Below are 17020 nucleotides of genomic sequence, written 5' to 3' on the forward strand. Positions count from 1 at the left end.
AATAGAAGTGGCAAAAGCAGACAGCCTCCCCTTCTTCCTGTTCTTTTTTTTTTTTTAAAGATTGTATTTATTTATTTGACAGAGATCACAAGTAGGCAGAGAGGCAGGCAGAGAGACAGAGAGAGAGGGAAGCAGGCTTTCTGCTGAGCAGAGAGCCCAGTGTGGGGTTCGATCCCAGGACCCTGGGATCACAACCTGAGCCGAAGGCAGAGGCTTTAACCCACTGAGCCACCCAGGCACCCCCTTTTTTAAAGATTTTTTTTCTTTATTTATTTGAGATAGAGAGAGAGAGAGCAAGGATGAGCAGAGGAAGGGGCAGAGGGAGAGGGTGAAGCAGGTTTCTTGCTGTACAGGAAGCCCAGTGTGGGGCTGGATGTGGGGCTCGATCCCAGGAGCCTGGGACCCATGACCAGATCCAATGGCAGACATTTAATCAACTGAGTCACCCAGGCATCCCTCCTCTTCCTGTTCTGAGAGGAAAAGCTTTCAGTCTTTTACCATGGAGTATGATGTGGAATTTTCATAAATTAAACATATTCATTTATTTTCCTCTACTCTTCTCTGTTTGCTTTCCATGTTTTTTTCAGTTGGGTTTTGCCCAACTTAACTTCAACTTGTTCTCCCAATTTTTGAACCTATTGAGGGCCTCTGGGAGAGACTGGGGAGGGAGCTAAAGCTATGAACATCCTCAAAACTCATCAGGGACTCAGGTTTATTTGTGTGCAGTTTCTTCTCTGTGCAAACTACGAATTATTAACAAATGTATAATTGTCTGAGCACCACAAATGTAACTTCAAAGGTTTATTATCAATAAAAGGACTGGTAAGTGGAAGAAAAAATAAAAGGAAAAGAGGATAAAGGATAGAGAGCTGTCTACTACAATCAGTATTCACTTGGTAATTTTTTCCATATTTCAGTGACCTACTTTGGATTTATCAAATAAATGGTATACCCCCTAAAGGCAAGAACAATAACTTTTATTATATATTTTTTTCTATTTTTCTCTTCCTCATCCCAAAATTACGTACACACTTGCTCACACAGATGACAATCTGAGGAGTGTGTCAACTTTCCGATTTACATGACTTCAGTTACTAACATAAATGCTTCAGAATCTGGGTCCTCCTTTTCCTTAAAACATGATAAAAAAAAAAGTATGAGATAGTCTTTTCTTTTTTTTTTTTTTTTTTTATGAGATAGTCTTGATGTGTAGAACCTACCTGTCACATTAATGGTTATTGAATGGCTTTCAACAAGTCCAGATGAAAAATTCGCAGAACAGCGGTATGACCCAGTATCATCAGGCAGCACGTGATTAAAATGCAGAATAAAAACTGAAATATTATTCTCCTTTTCACTCCAACTTGTGTATCTATGATGTTTATACCTATGAGATAAACAGCTTTTTCCTTCGAGTCTGCACCAGATCACGTCAGGTCTGTTAGTACAGTATTTCACAGGGCATTTCAGATCAAATGATTTCCCTGCTGAGACAGTGTATATGGAATGTCTCTTTACATACAGTTGTTCTTTACATGATTTTTCACCTGAAAGATGAAAACAAAATTAAAATCAAATATGCTCTAGAAAGACCAGATATCTGCCACTCAACAGTTTCTGCCAAAGATTTTATAATTTTATAATTTTCCCAAAATAACATTTTTCTTTGTTTTGGTGGGGAGAGCTTTTTCCTGGAAACAGATTTTCTGTTATCTTCTATAAACTGTCTGTTAGTAATTGTCAGTTGCGTATAAATCTGCAGCCAAGAAAAAATAACTTTTAAAATTATCTATTCCTACTGAATAAGTTCTGTAACCCTTTACTTACCATGAAAGTATTTACCTGGAAACAGCAACATCTAGGATGTAACTGAGAACCAAGATACATGAGGAAGTATTCCCTAAACAAACAAAACAGATATCGCAAGAACCCAAACTCATCTCACTTTATACATAATCCTTATAATTCCCTTATCATTTCCTAATTAGGTTAGAGGGCATAATTGTGTTATATAATACAGAATAATAACTATACTCATAATGAGAAGGCTGAATCAACAGCAAAACTTATTATATATATTCAGCTTAATATATTCATTTTTTGAAACTTATTATATATATTCAATAAGCAAAACTTATCATATATATTCAGCTTAATATATTCATTTCATATATATTCAGCTTAATATATTCATTTTTTGAAACAAAGAAGAGTTCAGCCCATTTTAAAAAGAATTCATCAAAAATGGTCACGTCAAAAAACATCTTGGCCTCTAAAGGGGCAAACTTCAGTTACTTAGAATGTATATTTATGTGGAAGTATTCACTCTTGGATAATGGTTGGATTATATTGTCCCTTTGGAGACTCGTGCACGTGAGCAAGAAAAAACGGCACCAACTTATGACAACCACTCAATTTTTTTGTGCCAGTTATATTATGAGTGTATATAAATCATAGAATATTCTACTACTGATCCCTGTGCTGGGAACAAAATAACTACAATCAGCCAGATTCCTTTTAGTTAAGAATGTGAGAGTGGTTCATACCTTTTTATTTTTCCATTAGACCTAAGTCTTGAGAGTGTTTTCTCTTTAAGTTCCTTTCCCTACGTCCTTATGGGTTTTTTTTTTCTTGGCTCTGTCTTTCCCCGTTTTGAACTACCCTTTCAGCAATATATCCAATATATCCCCTTCATTAATTTCTTTCACTCATCTCCAGATGTCCTTCTGGACAGAGGTACTGTCTCACATCAGCATAACTGAAAGGATAGCTTAAACTAGTGTTTAAGGACAAAGCAGGCTAAGGGCAACTCGGATGTTGAGGGGGAGGACAGCTTTTGGCCCTGCCTTGCACATACTGCTCAGCTTAGCTGAATGTTCCACTTTGTTTCTACACCCTTGCCAGCATAAATATTCTCATTTTTAGCAATTTCCTAACCTCCAAAAAAACCTCCCAGTATAATTTCTGCTCGCATCTCATCAACCTCTGTTGAGTTTCCAGGAACCAGATTGAGAACTGTGGAGAACTTTCAGAAACTTGGGAATATTCATATATTTATAAATGCATTGAAATCTCAAACAAGATCACTTTAAGGCTTACTAAGACTTACTAATTCAGTTGCTTCCAAAAATTCAAAATAAAAATGAAAGCAAACTAAAAGCCAAGTTATAAGGATGAAGTTTTCAAAAACTTGGGAGAGAAAGGGTAAGGTAATTTACCAACAGGAAGTGCCTAAGAATATAACACCTGGATGTGGTTAGACTTGCAACAAGAAAGCAAGAAGCCAGAGGCAGAAAAGCCAAGTGAAACTCACATTTCCAGAACTCCATTTCTCCTCCCCCTGAAGTTAATGGACTACCTCAGCCTCCTAACTTCCCTTTTCATGTACCTGGATCTGGATAAGTCAGTCAGGGTTTTTGTTTTTGTTTTTGTTTTGTTTTGTTTTGTTTTTAATTTTATTTATTTATTTATTTATTTATTTTTTAAGATTTTATTTATTTATTTGACAGAGAGAGATCACAAGCAGGCAGAGAGGCAGGTAGAGAGAGAGGAGGAAGCAGGCTTCCTGCTGAGCAGAGAGCACCGCAGGACCCTGGGATCATGACCTGAGCCCAAGACAGAGGCTTTAACCTACAGAGCCACCCAGGCACCCCAGTCAGTCAGTTTATGGAGCCTAGAACTCAGTGCCAACACTGTGGAAAACAACGAGATGTTTGTAGAAAAGGCCTTCCTGCCCTCAAGGAGCTTAGCATTTAATTGATGAGAGGAGATTAATTTACATAGGCACTTTCTCAGAATAAATTTACTATCTACCATGCTTTTTATCTTCAAATTTATTTGAGCTGAAACCAGGGCTCAAAGGGACCCTGTATGTCCTTGTATGTTAGTTGTTAGGGAGTATAGAAGTAAATAAGACAAGGTGTATTCCTTCAAGGGGTTTGCCTTCTAATGGGAAATAAAGATGCTTAACAGATGGGAGAATGAAATAACACTATAAGGAGGTGCAAAGTTTGCTTGGGTGTGCAGAGGATTAATCTCAGCTGGTACTATCGTTACAAAGCTTAATGAACTGTAGTGAATTAGTAACCTTTTGATAATCAGAGCAGTGAAAGGGAGAGGGGAGGTATTTTAAGACTGAAGACAGGAAAGGGCAAAGGCAAAGAAGCCAGGAATCTCATGGCAGATTCAGGGAATTGATACACACTTGGATCACGGGTTGCTCACATAGTGACCTGGAGACTACAGGTTGGTTCAGAATAAATGAAGCAAGCATCAGTTGGGCCGCGTTTAAACTCCGCTTACTCACCATGAGAAAATACAGAGCCTGATACTTTTGAGATATTTATAAAAGTCACGTAAATACCTAAACACTAGAATAACCATTCAAACATAGTTGCTCGAATACTCTCAAATACTAATATATTGTGTGATGTTGAGATAGCCACATGGTCTCACTGGACCTCAATTTCTGTAAAACAGGATGAAAACAGGAAAATTCTCACTCACCATACTCCCCTAAGGAAATGCATCTGCAGCTTCAGCACTCTCACTGTGTGACGGACAGGTTAAAACCAGCTCTAGGTCTGTGTTGCCTTTCCATTTAGCCATTGGGCTGTTACCCAGTGCTAGTAGCACAAGTGAATATCCCTTCGAGTCCCAGCCTGTGTGGCTATGTGTGTGGGGAGAGTACAGAGCAGGGGTAGGAGAGGAGGAGAGCCAGCTGACGGTCCTGACCACATCACTGACTCCCAGTGGTGTTATGAAAACGTCGCTGGGGTTCCTGCATATTCTTATCAGCAAGATGAAGATCACTGACTGTTACATTGGCTGGTACAGGGAATTTTCTTGAATGAAGGAATGAATGGATGAATGCAGACTTGCCAACAAGCATTAAATAACCATCAGGAGGACTTGCTCTTTGTTCGAAGAGGGTATTAACGTGTCCCATCCCCCTGAAACTCAAACGTATGTTTGTAACACAGGAATGCTACACAGAGCTGAATGGCACAAATCTAATTCTCCATCAGACAGCCATGTTGACCCTTTGCTCCTGGTCCTGAATTTTGTATGACTATTTCATGACATTCAGGAAATCAAAAGCTCTCCCCGAGGTGTTTGTCTTGTCAAAAAAGCATTTTCTGAAGAGAGGTGAGGAACACAGTTGCTTTTAGATGGAATGTATCAGCCAATGGTAGTTGTTCAAACATTCATAGCTAATGGTGGGGAATTTTCAATGTCAAAAATAATTCAAATAGACATGCAGTAAAAGGATGAAATTTCTACCATCCTCTGGCTTTTGTATGATGAAGTTTCCCTTTTTAAGTCACTAGAGGTTTTAGGAGACTTAGAGTTTTTTGCTTTGTTTTGTTTTTTAAGATTTATTTATTTGAGAGGGAGAGAGATCTTGAGAAGGGTGTGGGGCAGAGGGAGAAGCAGACTACCTGCTGAGTAGGGAGCCCGATGCAGGGCTCAATCCCAGGACTCTAGGATCATAACCTGAGCTGAAAAAAGATGCTTAACTGACTGAGTCATCCAGGTGCCCTGGAAGACTTACATTTAAAAAAAATCTTTATGAAAGCCATGACTGTTACAGCACACATATTCCATGACCAGGGCATACCTAGCATTATATGATGCCCAGAGTGCACCATTTCTAACAACCTCCTCCTTTATATGGAAAAATGTTTTCAGAGATCATGAGTGGAAACGAACAATAAAATGGCTAGAAAAGAAATACAGACAGTGAATATTTCCTTTCATTGAACTTCATACATAAAACCATGGAGGTTAGAAAGTATTTTTAAATTATGAGAATCAAAAAAGGAAAAATGCACCAAATTGTCTATTTAATAGTTTTGTAACTATTTAAACAGTGTGAACTTTGATCTTTTAGTTACAGTCTGATATAGTAGTCTACATGAATAATTTTCCAGTAGCTAATAAAGGAATTTTATTAAAACTGAAATTCTACAAAAGATACAAGTTAGGCAATTACTAAATTGTACCACGAATGTGAAGTTTTATTTTGACTCATTCTTTAATTTTAAAACAACACTTCAAAGAGAACACATTTCAGCTGTATAAATATTATTTGATAAAACATGAAGTTTTAAACTTAAAAACTAAAGTTTATACCTGAAAACAAACTACACTGCACAGTCTGTATTGTTTCACTTTTCAATTTTAAACAAATAAATATCCAAAGTGGTTGCACAGAATGAAAGCAATGAAATCGACTCACATTCTGTTTTTTTGGCTCCAGAGTCCCTGTGGTATTGTTATTTATTTAAAATCTACTGTTGAAATGAAGGAATACATAGGGGCACAGGGATCAGAGACAAAACAGCCTGGAGCAAGCACAGGTGATGCTGGACATTATAAATTAACGTGTGAAATGAACACATGAATCTGTGTGTGTGCCCAGAGCCAATTCTGTCTGTAACTGGAAGTTCTCTGAGTTAGCTTTTGTATAGAATACAATGTTCTTCAAGGGGGAAGTACTAAAAATGTGCTAATTGGAAACGTACGTACATATCATTAAAACCCAGGAGTAACTATAGTAATTATTTAGAATTTAGACCAAAACTATTTTTGAGGGGATATTATTATTATTATATTATTACATATAATATGACATTATTATTATATTATTACATATAATATGACATTATTATTATATTATTACTGATATTATTCAGAATTCCTAGTACATGGTGATAATTAAAAGTAGCTTTATTTGTTTTAAAATTCTATAGTGATAATGTACCCCCTTCTTGCCCAGACCCGGGGGTGTGGACATCACCCTATGACTACTTAGTAATGTGACAGTTTCTAGTGCAAGGGGAATGCTCTTCAATTTTCCTTTCAGATTTTTTTTTTTTTTTTTTTAAACCTGAACAAGATACAATACCTCAGAGCTTTCAGATTCCCAAGAGGGAGAGAGCCCTCTGGCTGGGTCAGTTAGGAAATGCTCCAAAGAGGAAGCCCAAACCCACCCTGGGGCCAGTTTTGTACACTTTCTATTATCACAGTATGATACCATCACCTACCTATGATGTGGCCAGAACCTGGGAGCCCTCTTGGTTTCTTTCCTCTTTCCTACCCCATTCTATCAGTCATCAAATTAAGTTGATTCAGCATCCAAAATGTCTTTCCAATTTGCTTCCATAAAACTGCCTTAATTTGGGTCTTATTTTGTTCCAGGTGGATTATTATCACAGCCCACCAACTAGTCTTCTACATTCCAAACTTGGCCTTGTTCCCCTCCCCCCACCACATTTATTCTCCATATCACTGTCAAAGTTTGCATTCTCAAAATGAAAATCCAATAGAAGGATTTTGTACCTTAAACCCTTCAGAGACTCTTCAGTGCCTGCAGGAAATGTCCAGACTCCATCAAATGAAATTTAACCTTTACTTCCTTTTGGAAACTCACTCTGCCTCCATCCTCCAGCAACCCAAGTCAATTGGACATCCCCCACTCAGTGAAGGTCCCATGCTGCTCTGTGTGACATGCAGCATTTCTTTATAATTAAATATGTGTTCATGCATCTGTCTTCCTACCAGGTCCATGATTTTCTTGATGAGATGGTAGCTGTCTCTGCAGGAGGAGCTGAGCTTAGTACGAAAGGAAGAAGGCCCGGAGTAGCCTGAGACTGAACCACGAGAGCTCAGGAAGAGAAAAATTTCCTGTTCATAACTCTGACTAATGCTTTGTATGCACTAAGGGAGCAGAGCAGACACATCTGAGCTATTACAAAGGTGGCCTACAGGGCACTGAGGTCAAGAATGCATGCATCTCAACATACCCCATAGTGGTTAAGTTGTAACCACTAAAGAAAAACTAGACCTTACAAGTATACAGTGTGGGAAGGTCTGATTTGTGTCCACTAAGGGGTGGTATTCAAAATATTTAACAAGTGATACTCTGTGGTCATCCAGATACCTGGATCAGCCAATCAGAAAGGCATGCCAGCCACAAAAACTCCACAGCCAGTACCTTACAGCTAAGAAGGTGCAGGTGTAAATACCAACAGGAGCCAGGGAGGGTAGATAATTTGTGAAACCTATTAGCTCTTAAAGAAAAAAAAAAAAAAAAAAGCTTTGTGATTCTGAATCCCATGCAAAGTACAATTATTTCTAATTTTTAAAGACCATGCACCTTGAGTATAACTGTTATCATGAGGAAAAAATCCCAACTGAGATTCACTCTTGCTCCACTGAAAAATTCTTAAACATGCATGGAAAGTTCAAACCGATTACATTTACTGAAAGAAATGGATGACTGTAATGAATTCAGGGGACACCTTGATTTGAGCTATGACAGAGTTAAACAAAAAAGTATCAATAATTAATTTTTGAAAACCACAATGCTCATGAAAGATATAATACATCCATCATTTTCTGTGGTGTGAAGCAGGATTTTATCTTCTGTCAGAAGATGCTGTGATAGACAAACACAGACAAAAACCCTCAAACTTAGATACATGGTGAGGAGGCTACAGAAGGAGGGAAGTCTTCAGACTTAGGAGGAAAATAAGTCTCCTGTGGAGTCCAGTGGTACAATTTGCCTTAATTTTGAGGGCCAGAGTGGTGGACGATGGGGGAGAACTAATGACCGCCAGGGAAGGGAAGCAAGTGCCTGTTCCCCTGCAAACTGGTAAGGGTTCAGGGGTTGTCTGAGGCAGTGGGCTGAACAAAATCAAGGCCAGTTCACGTACAGCAACAGCAGCCATGGAATTACACATCGGAGGTTCTGGAAAGTTCCTGGACACCTCAAGGAGTCACATGCACAGCATCAGAAAGTCCATGTGGCATGCTTCTCATCATAAGCTAGCTGGCATAGACTCAGAAAATCAGAAATGTGGTGCCATGAGATGAAGTTGGTGGACATACAGACACCACTAATTGAATGCCTTATGTAGTGTGGATTAAGCTTACCACTTTAACTCTGTGGTAAACAAACCTACTGCATAAGTCAGATAACCCCGGAAATGCTAGGAAAACCTGAGAAACTTGATGTATGCATGCAAGGTTAAAACAGAGCTTCTATTGTAAAGAGTGACCATTGGTAAGCTACGCTAAACCCAGTGCCATGATCTCAGGGGTACAACGAAAACTGAAAGCCTCAGTCCTCAGAATAACGTTTATCTGACAAACAGCATGCAGTGTAACACGGTCAAAGACATAGACATGGATGAAGTAATTGTTCAGGTTTTTCTTCTCTGTGGATATTGTCTGATACTGGTCTTTAGAAGGAGATAGGCATCTCTTCCCTGTCTGAACATACACATGTAAAGATGCACACAAAGAGATAAGGAGAGAGAGAGAGAGAGTGAGACTCACATTAACTTAAAGTTTCTTTAGCTAAAATGGGACTGGAAAGTGTTAAAGAATTAACTTCACAACAAGAACGTACATAGTATGAATCCAAATTCATTCTCATTGCTTAAAAGGACAAGAAATGAGAAAATTGAGAGAATTTTCACAATCATTTCTATTACCATTTCCTCCTTAAAAATCTCACTATATTGGAATTTCAAAACTTTAAGTTTGCTTTCACATGGTATTTATTTAGCACACTGAAGCAATTTCTTCTAGGGCTAGGATTTCTTATTCTGTGATAGGACTATTTGGGGGAAAATCTGAAGACTATCTTTTCAATATAGTTTTATTGAGCAATGTAAGACTTTAAGCCATCCCTTGGTTTTGTCTAATTTGGGATAAGTCTTAAATTGTTTTGTCTTGAAACAGTCATTTTAGGGGCGCCTGGGTGGCTCAGTGGGTTAAAGCCTCTGCCTTCGGCTTAGGTCATGATCTCAGGGTCCTGGGATTGAGCCCTGCATCGGGCTCTCTGCTCAGCAGGGAGCCTGCTTCCCCCTCTCTCTCTGCCTGCCTCTCTGCCTGCCTTTCTGTGTATTTGTGATCTTTCTCTCTCTGTCAAATAAATAAAATAAAATCTTAAAAAAAAAGAAATAGTCATTTTAGTATTTTTCAAAGCTTCATCTAACAGTCAGCAAATCTTACAAATGACCTGTGCCATTTCCTCTCCTTGAGATATTAAGACAGGACCCACAGGGAACATCAGTAGTCATCAGGTCAGACAGCACATGGGTGGCATAAGTCACATTTGGGGGATCACCTCCAGAATCACAGCTTCACATTCATTGTCACTTGCTCATAAGCACACAACACTTCACATTATCAAGTGCTGCAGACCCCCCCTAGATCCTCCTGATGGGAGGAAGATAGGGACGTAACTAACATTTTTGAGTTCTTATTATGTGTTTTACTCTTAGGTACCATACATACATCATTTCATTTAATCCTTAAAATCTTATCAGGTACTTACAGTTATCATCTTAATTTTTAAGCTGGAGAAACCAAGTATTAGAGAAGCTAAGCCACTTGCTGAGACAACCAGCTGGTGGGAGTCTGAGCTAGCACCAGGACTTGAGCCCAGGCCTGGCTAACTCCAAAGCAAATTATATGCCAGGGTAGTTGTGGAAGTATATGAGAACACATAGGAAGAGTTCTTAGCATTATGCTTGGCTCGTAATAGACAATAAAAAAATACCAGGTATTATTTTTTCTTAGGATGAATTTAGGGAAGTGATGCAGTAGTTGAGCAAAGCCTGCAGGTGGCAGAGACAAAATGGCGACCAGAAGTTCTGCCCCAAATGCCTCTGCTCTGAGCAGTTATTCCCAGCTGAGTCAAGGATCATCACTGATGCATAACAACTGGCATATAGATTGGGCAAACAAATATAATAGATACAGAAAAGGCAGTTTATCCCATAGAAAAATGTACTTTTATATATGAGAGATGGAATCTTAGAAAATTATACTAACAAAGGGTGCCTGGGTAGTCAGTTAAATATCTGACTCTCAATTTTGGATCAGCTCATGATCTAAGGGTCATGAGATTGAGCCCTGTGTTGGGCTTTGCACTGGGCATGGAGCTGCTTAAGATTCTCTTTTTCTCTCTCTGCCCTACCCCCTCAAAAAAAAGATAATTATAATAATAAAAATTAAAAAGTTAAAAAAAAGAATTATACTAACCAGCAAGGCCAGCCTTGGTCAAAAGTGGGAAGTAAAATACCTTTGTCTTTGGATACTTTTCCAAGATTTCTTTTAGTACTTCTCCATTACATCTCTACCAAGTGACAAATGTCCCTTTATGGTTCTACCCTACTGGTCACTGACTTTGTCTGTCCAGCCAAAGGATTCACATGTATTTCATTTGTGCAGAGTTCTGCCCACCTCATTCGACAAGAATGAGTATCTAGTGGAGTGTTTGTTAGCCAATTCTACAATTCTCTTCATGGAATAGCAAATGTTTTTGGCCAGTTTAGTGAGCCCTAAAGAACGATGACTAATATTGACAATTTAGACAACAGCTCCAGAAGACTTTGACTGCCTGCTCCTGGGAGACCCTGTGGTTCAGAAATGCTAAGCCCTCCACCCTGATCACAGTGGCTTCTGGAAGAAGAGCAGCGCAGAAAAAGCCTACAGCAAAGCTTTAGAAGCCATGGCCAGCAGCATCAAAGAGAGCCTTTGTCATCGGACCAGAAATCAACATACGGATTTCTAAATACTACCTTCAGTGATTATGTGGTTACTTGGGCTGCTCAGGGTAAGCATAGGTTCTGTGTTGCTGAAAAGACACAGAGAAAGTCCACCTCTACTTCTTTCCCAGGTACTTCCTCCCCTTCTTAATGCACTCTACCACAGAGATCACACAGATTCACCGGAGTTTTCAAAGCCAGAGAAGATACTAAACAATATTCATGTGAACAGAAACTGCCAATTGTCCCCCAATATTAATTCTCCTCTTCTAAATGGTAGAAAAAAATTAAATAGGGCCACAACTACCCAGCTAAGACCTAAGTGCCCCAGCCTGCCTTATAATGGCTTCTGGGAAATGAGCTGTTTATGACATATTTGAGTCCCAGGTTGTGTTCACAAGATAAATATGGCTAACAGGAAGGAGAAAAAGAGAAGTTAGCTCTACTAGCTAAACCCAGGGTTTCCCTATGACTGACCCAGATCACTGTTTCCAACACTCTCCCGGACTCTGTTCAAAGTGTACCTCAAATTAGATAAGTTTAGATTCTGAGCATTCGAGAATGATACCCCTGCACGTGCATGCATGGGCGCTTGGTAATTGCTTCCATAGAGATAAGCATGTAAATCAGAGGCCATCACCATGAAAGGATAGGTGGATAAGAATGAGCTTATTTTGAGGTAATGGAATGGTGACTATTAGAAAAGTGAAGCAAACTGCATATGACAGAACAGCTCACAAAGACAGTATCACTGAAGTCACATGACGACCAAAGCCTTGTTATTTCTTGGTAACTGTGGATGCTTGTAGATAATGATATCAAGAGCTTTTTATAGAGAACTTTTCTCAACCCCAAATGAGAGATAGCCTCCCACTCCTCCTTGAAGGAAACTATCAAGCTAATTAAATTTTGGACTGAAAGAACAACAACAACAAAAAACATTAGCTAAAGTTACAGACCACTTAATGATGCATCAAGTAAATCATAGGAAATCCTCAAGCTATAAAGGTTAAAATTAATGTGTTCTGAGTATTGTATAGAATTAGTTCACTTACTATAGGAACCCCATAAGATCAGTGTCATTGTTGTCCCCTATTGTTTAGATGAGTAAACAGAACCAGAAAGTTACAGTCACAGTAAGTGGCAGAGATGGGACAGTAATCCAGTCTGGATCTCGAGTTCCTGATCCTAACCTTTCCAAGAAATACAGTAAAAGATTGATTTAATTTGGCAACCTGATTATGAATGCCTGTGAACATTTTTCCTTCAATAATTTGGAACTTTAAAGTTGAAACTCACAAGTAATGAAAACTAAGTAGGAACACCCCAGCTAATCAAGATAACCAGAATTTGACTTCAAAACGACATCAGAGGAAATTTTGGTAGTGGGACAGAGGAAGCAAGAATTAATTAAAGAGCTTCTCAGGGTTAGGAAAATCAATTCAAGGCTCTTATCAGCATACAGGTTAATCTTTTCATGCCTTAATCCAGGAAGTCCTTTAGCTCCGGAATATTTTCCTAGACATTTACATAAAAGGTATTCCTATTTTGTGGCAGGCATTTTTGTAATAACAATACACAGGCATTTGGCAGAAGAAGGAGTGCTACCTCCAGCATACATGGTACACGTTTCAATAGGAACAAATAGCTAGAGCCATAGCAATAAGCCTGATAAAGACACTATGTTATCAAACAGGAACTTCAAAAAATGATGGGTACAGAGCACTTTCTGCCCTGTTTCTTCTCTGACCCAAAGATATGACCAGTTCCCAGGGAAGGGACAATCTAAGTGGAATGTGGGGTATGGATCCATGGACCATACTGAACTATCACAATGAAGAAGAAACAGAACACATACAAGAGCCAAATGGAGACTCAGACTGAACTACTGTGTTCTTGATGGAACCAAACCATAAGTGGCCACTGGTACAAGATTAGTTTGTTTGTTTGTTTGTTTTTAAATCATAATAAGTAGGGGTCAGTCAAAGATTTCCTACTGCCTTCATGTCACATCATATTTAGTGCCAAGTGGTACCCAGACACTTAACTGCTATACTCCTGCCTGCTTGAAGAACGGAATCCTTGGTTGATCCTCAACTGAACAAGTGGTCCAAAGACTTGCAGCTGGGACCTGCTCTCTGGTGATGCATCTCCACTTACAGCCTAGTTCTGTCCAGTATAATCTGCCCATCTGTACAGGAAGGAAGGTGCTGACACCTTTATTCCTTTCATCAGAATAAAAATAAAAATCACAGTCAGATACCAAGGGGCAGAGTTCTCTCTAATTTTTTTCTGAGAAACACAAAAATCAACCAAGCATAATTTTATTACAAAGAAGGACCTTAAACAAGAAGTTTATAGGAAACATAACATTTTTTCCAACCTTATGATAGATGGAGCCTCATTCCTGGGAAGAGGCACACAGATTTCACATTGTTTTTAAGTGGAAGGAAAGCAATCCATTAAAATTAAAGAAAAATTAAATTATAAATTAAAATAATAAAAATTTAAGAATCTGAAACTGGGCCAATGTAAAGAACTCAGTAATTTAGTAAATCACAGGAAATCCCCAAGACTAGTAGGTTAAAATTAATGTGGTTTTAAGGAATGGAGTCATCAACTCTGTCTGGGAGAACAGTTCTCACCAAACATTTATCTCAACCTATATCTTAAATTTAATGCAAGTAATGCTTCAATCTACCAACTGCTTTACAGTAGACCTGGTTGGCACTTTGAGGCTTTCCATTTCATTCTCCAAATAATTTGATTCTATATAGTTGGGGTCAAATATATTGGGCTATGTATTTTATTTATTCATTTTTTTAGCTTTAAAAGCTCAGCCATTTTAAATGATAATATTAACACTTATTTCCCATCTAATGGAATTTTGTGGGGGGGGGTGCTTGGTGAAAATATTAGCAAAAACACAGTTAACACTTATCAGCTTTTATTATGTGGACTTGTTATACCTGGCACTTCATCCATATTATTGTATTTATAGTCTTCACCATAGGCCCATATTTTAGGTATAATCATTATCTCTATCTTACAAATGAGGAGACTAAGGATAAGAGAGGATAAGAAACATGACCAAGGTCACAAAGTAAGTGGCAGAGCCAGTAAAAAAGCCCAGTCCTAAATGACCCCCCCCCCCCCACACACACACATACACCGACATGGGGCTCAGTCCCAGGATTCTGGGATCATGACCTCAGCTGAAGGCAGACACTTAACCAACTGAGCCACCCAGGCATCCCAGCACTGAACATTCTTTTCCTCCATTTCACACAGGAGAATTTATGTGCTCTTCAAACTGGTATGAATTCTATTTAATACACGACTCCAGTTACGGCTGTGTGATTTTAGGTGTCTGATGGAAAATGAAAAACCCAGCCAGCCATCTAAGCACCTCACCAACATAATACCAAATTACTCAAACACATAATGAATGCTTAGGTTCCTGGGAATTTTTATTCTGCACCTGATTGTGTGCCATCCTAGCATCATGAAGACAAGTTCCAAACCAAGCAGTTCCAGGATTTACGATGACATTCAGGAGGATTTCAGTCACCGTATTTTCTGATTTAAAACCACAGCACATAAACTGATAAGAGTATGTGTGTTTGTGGGGATAAGCAGGCAGGAGATTTGAAATCAGACCTGAGAAAATCAGAAACTTCTGCTATATAGCCTTTCCAATATATGGGCCCCTATGTCCATGTACAGGAGCAAATGAACTCACTAGAAGAAAGTAATTGCTTTTTTGCCCTCATAAAATCTTTGTGGAGATGGCCACACATCATGCAGGCCTCAATGCCTGTTTTCTATGCCTGTTTTCTATGCCACATGACACCCAAGTAGGAACCATTCTCTTTCAGCCTAATAGGAACAATGACAGAATGCCCCTATTCTTGGTCTCTGAGCATTTGCTTACATGGTGTTCTCCAGACAAACACCCTACCAAGGTAAAAAGGGCAACTCTGTTTGGTAACATTATTCAGTAGTAGCCACAGAGACAGGTACAACCCCAGTTATCTAACACCCATCCAGCTGAACACGACAGCACTCTGCTTGCCTCTGTCTCAAAAAAACAAGCTATTCAATCATCAGGATGGCATCCAGAGCATTTTTGCTAGAAGTTGTGATACATTTGTACCTTATTTATAACATCTGCCCAATTCTTTCCTTACCATCAGAACATTTTTTTAAAGAACATCAGCCAAGCCATGACTTGAAAACCATGTTCTTATTTGGTTGATGTTCTAGAATGTGCTCAGTGAGCAAATCTCACTGCATGGTTCCATCCACCATTATCCGCTTGACATAAAAGAACACATCCTACTAACACCGCAAGTGAAAACATCCCCTGCACCCCTGGGAAATAAAACAAGAGATTATCTACGTTGGTGCCTTACCGTTGATACTCCAGATGCCCAGATGTGGGATTAGGAAGAATACCGAACACAATTTCCCAATTCCAAACATGCCAGGCAATGTCTTCATTTCCTGCGCATACCAGGGACAAGAAAACTTCACAAGTAGACTTCTTTTCTGCCCTTGAATTCTTCAGGTTACCTACCTCAACGACATCTGTGAAGTAAGTAGAGAAGAGCAAGGAGGTGGCAGAAGACAGTAGGAAGAACCTGAATCGTTTGTGAAACAAAGTGAACAGAAAGACGATGTGATACTCTATTCTGTGGTTTTTGCTTCTTGCCAAATCGGCTGTTCACTTTCAAACACTGATCTGCAAAGCAGCTCAGTCCCTAACTTCTCCTTCCGCTTTACCACCCTTTTTGCCCCACATTGAGGTTTTTCTCATTCAAAGCTGAGTAACATGAAAAATCAAACTCTAAAGAAATCTATATTGTTGCAATCTTTAGGTTGAGATTTTAATCAAATTAAGGTCAGGGAACTCATGGTAAAAAGTACCTATGGTAAGTATGCCTTTCCCCTCTTTTCATAGCTTGAGATTATGAAACTTCTTTTATGTAGAAAGTTTTAGATTTTTTCTTCCTAAACATCATGTCATGGCAAGATGAGAATGCTTATTATGATTATACCAGTGATTTATTTGAGGTTATGGAGAATATGAGTGACAGGAAGCACTTCCTCAACAGATGAGGGAAGGGCAGGTGTCTATAATCTGTAGATAAATATCAATGGAACAAGACCATTGTTAATATTAGCTACATTTCTCCCTCTAAATAATTAAGTTCTGAGCTAAATGAGATCTTGAATATCAATTAAAGGAAACTTTCATTTTCAACATTCTTCATGTGGTTATTATATGGATGAAACAGAAAAGAAGCAACAAAAGGAAGAAATGGAAAAGTTCAAGATCAGATAGTCTAGGCTCAAGGTGGGACTGTTTTCTCAAAGTCCACTTGTAAAAATTAGCTGTGCTTCTAATTATACATGCATATATACCTACATACATACGTATATATGTACAC

General features: G+C 38.8%; 1 protein-coding gene across 3 annotated transcripts in view; it reads right to left on the reverse strand.

The window, feature by feature from the left end:
* BTLA (B and T lymphocyte associated) overlaps positions 1 to 16295 on the reverse strand; it is a 28324-nt gene extending 12029 nt beyond the window's left edge. The window contains exons 1-2 of one of the 3 annotated variants that reach the window (XM_047724746.1): positions 15983 to 16295; positions 1221 to 1547 (exon numbers count right to left, since the gene is read on the reverse strand). In XM_047724746.1, the coding sequence (XP_047580702.1) occupies positions 1221 to 1547; positions 15983 to 16070 (415 nt within the window). In that variant the 5' untranslated portion in view covers positions 16071 to 16295. The remainder of the gene's footprint in view (positions 1 to 1220; positions 1548 to 15982) is intronic. The other 2 variants (XM_047724765.1, XM_047724755.1) reach the window with 2 other exon arrangements.
* Positions 16296 to 17020: the final 725 nt, after the last annotated feature.

Source organism: Lutra lutra, chromosome 1, assembly GCF_902655055.1.
Source record: "Lutra lutra chromosome 1, mLutLut1.2, whole genome shotgun sequence".
Classification (NCBI taxonomy): Eukaryota; Metazoa; Chordata; class Mammalia; order Carnivora; family Mustelidae; genus Lutra; species Lutra lutra.